A 5,487-nucleotide genomic window follows, 5' to 3' on the forward strand; every position below is an offset into this window, starting at 1 on the left:
GACTGCACTTCCACTGCAGGGGATGCAGGTCTGATCTCTGGTCAGAGAATTAAGATCCCACATGCCACACAGTATGGCCAAGAAAAGATAATGATAATAATTTAAAAATTAAAAGACATAAAAACTTGACTGAAAGAGGTCCAAAGGCTTTGAACAGGGTCTCCCACAAAGAAGATTGCAAATGGCCAAGAAACAGAAGCCAAGGTTCTCATCACCTTTAGTGATGATGTTTAATAATGATGTGTCACCAGTGGGACTTCCCTGGAGGTCCAGTGCTTAGGACTCCGCGTTTCCACTGCAAGGGGCACAGGTTCCATCCCTGGTTGGGGAACCAAGATCCCACATGCTGCATGTGGTGTGGCCAATAAAAAAGAAAAAATGATAATAATGACATCATCAGTTATTCGGGAAAGGCAGATCAAGGCCCTGATGAGATATCATTTCAGTCCACTGTGCTGGGTGTGCTCAATTGGATCCAATTCTTTGAGACTCCACGGACTATAGGCCTCCAGGCTCCTCTGTCCATGGGATTGTCCAGGCAACAATACTGGAGTGGGTTGCCATTTCCTACTCCATTTCAATCCACTGGAGCAGCTCAAATAGAAAATACTGACACCACTGAATGCTGAGGGGAGCCTGGAGCCACTGGAACGGTTATCCACTGCAGGCAACGGTGATAACTACAACCACTTGGGGAAGCTGTTAGGGCTCTGAGGGTGAACACCCAGAGAGACACCTGCTTCCTCTGCTCGGCATGTAACCAAGGGAATCAAGCGCTTCTGTCCGAAGATGCAGACGGGAATGTAGTCCTGTTCCTACAGTCTCAAATGGGGAAAGACCCAAGTGCCTGACAACAGAATGAGTGGCCAGTGGTGGTATATTCATGAGGTGGGACGCTACACAGCCACAAGGACTGGGCCACAGCCTAGATAAATCTCCAAAACAGTGCTGAGTGGGAAAAGGAGTAAACGCTCTGGTTATATGTTTATTTACTTTTTTAATTAATTAACTTTAATTTTTTTTTTTTTACCATATTGCTCAGCATGCAAAATCTCCAACCAGGGGTCCAACCCATGTCCCTGGCAGTGAAAGTATGGAGTCCTTTTTGTTTTTTTAATTTGGCTGCACCAGGTCTTAGCTACAGCACGTAAGACCTAGTTCCCTGACGAGGGATGGAACCCAGGACCCCTGCATTGAGAGTGTGGAGTCTTAATCACTAGACCGCCAGGGAAGTCCCTGTGATTGTGTATTTAAAGAGCAAAAAACTGGCATAACCTCTTTGCCATTAGGCCACTGTTAGGGGGTGGGGGCGGGAGTGGGGGTGGACACTTAGCAACTGGATGTGTCCCCAGCAGGGTTTGGAGGGTCTGATCTGAGTGCTGGCCGCATGGGTGGGTTCAGTCTGAAAATCACCACACTGCCCACTCCCACGATCTGTGCCCTTTCCTAGATGTGTATTTACATATCAACAAGCTATCAAAAAAAAAAGAAACAGGTATTTTACTGGTGGGGAAACTCAAGGCACAGGGATGGGGAGGCCAGGGTCACACAGGGTGGACTTGGGCTGATTGAGGACTGGAATGTGGCCCTTGGGTGTCCATTCTTCACCACCCACATCCTGCCTGTACTCCCCCTGCAGAGTCAGCCATGGAGAGGGACCGCTACATGAGCCCCATGGAGGCCCAGGAGTTCGGCATCTTGGACAAGGTTCTGGTCCCCCCCCCACAGGATGGGGAGGACGAGCCGGAGCTGGTACAGAAGGAGCCGGGGGAGCCAACAGCAGTAGAACCCGCCCCAGCCAGCGCCTGAGAACTGGCCTCCCTCTTGCCCTCCCAGGGAGAGCGGAGGCGCCTGGCCTGTGAGCCCCTCCACACTGAGCCTGGAGGGGCCCCTTGAGGAACTGTGGATTTGGGGGTGCCCCTCTGGGTGGGCAGCCCAACTGAGACACTGTGATTTTAAATTAAATCTTTGTAGCCTTTGCTCCTGGCTCCGGCACCTTCCCTCTGGCATCTACCCTGGCTCACATGTGCCTTCACCCTGACCTTCATCTTGAGCAGAGCTAAGAGCCTACATGACACTCCAGAGGCCACAACTTATTGTGAAGAAGACACAGAAGTCTCCGTCCTGAAGAAACTTACATTCTTGGGAAAGTAGACAGTTGGTTTTTTGTTTTTTTTTTTTTAAATCAGGGCAAGAGATATGCAGTGTCGGGTGTGTGTGACAAGAATTAGATGAAATGACCCGCAGAGGCCTTGCTGAGAAGGTAACATTAGAGCAAAGACCTGAAGGAGGTGACGGTCAGGGGAGCCAGATTGCTATCTTGGGACACAGCAGTCCTGGCAGAAGGCATGGCAAGTGCAAAGGTCTTGTGGCAGGACTATACCTGGCACATGAGGGGAACCATGAGGGAGCTGGGGTGGCTGGAGGGAGGGAGTGAGTGAGGGGAAGAGTAGAGATAAGAGCAGGAAGAGGAGTATAGATCGTAAAAGGTCTGGTAGGGCTTCGCAGATGGCTCAGTGGTAAATAATCCACCTGCCAAGATTCAGTCCCTGGGTTGGGAAGATCCCCTGGAGGAGGAAATGGCAACGCACACCAGTATCCTTGCCTGGACAATCCCATGGACAGAGGAGCCTGGCAGCCTACAGTCCATGGGGTCGCAAAAAGTCAGACACGACTTAGTGATTAAACAGCAGCAGGTCTGAGATAGGAGGGAGGTGCCCCATGGAAGGTTTCAAGAAAAGGAACAGGGGACTTCCCTGGTGGTCCAGTAGCTAAGACTCTGCACTCCCAGTGCAGGGGGTCTGGGTTCAATCCCTGGTCAGGGAACTAAGATCCCACATAGTGCAACTAAGCCCGAGTGCTGAAACTCCTGAGCCTGCACCACAACAAAGACCCAGGACAGCCAAAAAAGAAACAGGAGCCACAGAGTGGTGGGTGGAGGGCGGCAAGCACAGGAACCTGGAGTGAGGAGACTTGGAACCACCCAGAGGAAGGGTGACCTGGCCCCAGCCACGTGGTGAGAGAGGCTGGTTTCCAGCCAGGTTTTAAAGGCAGGGCTTACAGGTAGGATGTGAGATTTGAGAGAGAACGAAATCTCCCCAAACTCCTAGGTGTTGGCCCAAAGCAGCCAGAAAGATAAGATGTTTCCAGGAGAGCTGGGGAGAGGAGCAGGGGTCGGGATCAAGAGTTGATTTTGGATGTCTGAAGTCTAGCGTGCCTCTCCCCTTCTGCCCCCACCCCAGGGTTGGAATAAAAATGTAGGAGACTTCAGTGTGTCCATGAGTTAGCAGTCAGGCTGAGAACTCGTTATGGCACTTGGCCCTGCAGAAATCACTAGTGGCCTTCAGTAAGACCACTTTTAGTGCTAGGGGGCCAAAAGCCAGGTTGGAGTGGACCCAGAGAGAAGGGGCTGGAAAATACTGGGAGCTAGACAAGTTTTTCAAGGAATTTTGCTGTCAGAGCAAAGAACAATTTTTGTTGTTTTTTTTTAATACAGACTTTTTAATTTGGCTTCATTCATCAATTACATTTGGTTGAACTTTTTCATTCTGCGCAATTTAAAATATATACAAAAGTGGAGAAGACCCTCGTGGTCCATTGGTTAATAATGGCCTGCCAATGCAGGGGACACAGGTTTAATCCCTGGTCCGGGGAGATTCCACATGCTTCAGAGTAAGTAAGCCTGTGCGCCACAACTACTGAAGCCCACATGCCCTAGAACCCGTGCTCCACAAGAGACACCATCCCAGTGAGAAGCCTGGGCACCAAAACTAGAGAGTAGCCCCTGCTCTCCACAACTAGAGAAAAGCCCACACAGCAATGAAGACCCGGTGCTGCCAAAAAAAAAAAAAAAAAAACACCTGTAGTAATTTTGTTTAAAATAGGAAAAAAAGTAGAGAAACTAGAATAATGAGGTCTTGTGTACCCACCACACCAATTCATGGCTGATTATGACTCGTCCCTCGCCTGCCTCTACAGAGCCTCTACCATGGCTTTGTAGTACTTTGAAGCAAATCCCAGCTTTTCATTTCATCTGTAATATTTCAGTATGTATTTCTAAAAGGATAAGTAATTTTATTTCTCAAAAATACTAAGAATAACCACATGACCCAGCAATTCTATTCCTTTTGGTATATAGCCTTAAAAAAAAAAAAAACTATTTAGAAAAGATAACATGCATGCCAATATTCAAGGCATTATCTACAACTGCCAAGATACAGAAGCAATCTAAGTGTCCATCAACAGATGAATGGATGAAGAAGATGCAGTACATATACACAATGGAATATTACTCAGCCATAAAAAAGAATGAAATAATGCCATTTGCAGCAACATGTATATGGACTTGGAGGGTATTATGCTAAGTGCGTTAAGTCAGACAGACATTCTGTATCATATCACTATTACGTAGAATCTGAAAAATAAGCTAGTCAATAAAACAAACAAAAAAAACAGACTCACAGAACAAACCAGTGGTTACCAGTGGGGAGAGGGAAGGAGGAGGGGCAATATAACTAGGGGATTTTTTTAAAAAAAGATTATCAGGAGAGTCTATGAAATCATGCATGTGAAACTTTTAAAAACTGTAAAGTGCTACAGAATTTAAAGAACTTACAAAAAAGGTTAATAAAGGACAAGGAATGTTTAAAAAAGAACCACAACATCATTTTCAACCAGAAAAAAATAACGCTTACCGTAGTCGAATATTCAACCGCGTCCAAATATTCAACCGCGTCCAAATTTCCCTGGTGATCACTTTTTTTTTTTTTAATTTTTCCAATCAGGATCCAAATAAGGTGCAGGCATTGCCACTGGTTGATAAATCTGTAAGTGTCTTGTTATTGCGGTTTTCCCCTTTAATCTCTTAATGTCTCTCTCCCTCTTTTTCTTCTCTTTTCTTGAACTTAACTTGTTGGAGAAACAGGGTCGTGTGTCTTACGAACTTTCCCTCTGAATTTTGAGGATGCGATTCTGTCCTTGGTACTTCCGGTACCCAGTGTCTAAATCTAGACAAGTCTGATCCGATTCAGGTTCCGCTTTTCGGCCAATGACCTTGGAGTGAGGGTGCCTTCTAGCGGGAGATATTTTAAAACCAGTTGTCCCTGTTTCCATGACATTAGGAGCAGATGATAGTCCTTGTCTAGAATTTTCAGCCCAATAAGGACTGAAAAATGGTGACATTCCAATTCTGCCATTAAAGGAAGAGGAATTTTTTGTTTATGTTCTGTTTTTAAACAAAATGTGTAAACAGTTTGTGGTGGTTGTGGTGGTTTAGTCACCAAGTCGTGTCCGACTCTTGGGATCCCATGGACTGTAGCCTGTCAGGCTCCTCTGTCCATGGGATTCTCCAGACAAGAATGCTGGAGGGGGTTGCCATTTCCTTCTCCAGGGGATCATCCCGACCCGGGAATCTGACCCGGGCCTCCTGCATTGCACGCAGATGATTTACCAACTGAGCTATGAAGGAAGCCCAAAACAGTTTATATA

General features: G+C 46.8%; 1 protein-coding gene across 1 annotated transcript in view; it reads left to right on the top strand.

The window, feature by feature from the left end:
* The window catches only part of CLPP (caseinolytic mitochondrial matrix peptidase proteolytic subunit), a 5,322-nt gene extending 3,341 nt beyond the window's left edge, over positions 1-1,981 (top strand). Inside the window, exon 5 of the mRNA XM_010828223.1 lies at positions 1,640-1,981. Within this exon, the coding sequence (XP_010826525.1) occupies positions 1,640-1,809 (170 nt within the window). The 3' untranslated portion in view covers positions 1,810-1,981. The remainder of the gene's footprint in view (positions 1-1,639) is intronic.
* Positions 1,982-5,487: the final 3,506 nt, after the last annotated feature.

Source organism: Bison bison, unplaced genomic scaffold (assembly GCF_000754665.1).
Source record: "Bison bison bison isolate TAMUID 2011002044 unplaced genomic scaffold, Bison_UMD1.0 scf7180017864492, whole genome shotgun sequence".
NCBI lineage: Eukaryota > Metazoa > Chordata > Mammalia > Artiodactyla > Bovidae > Bison > Bison bison.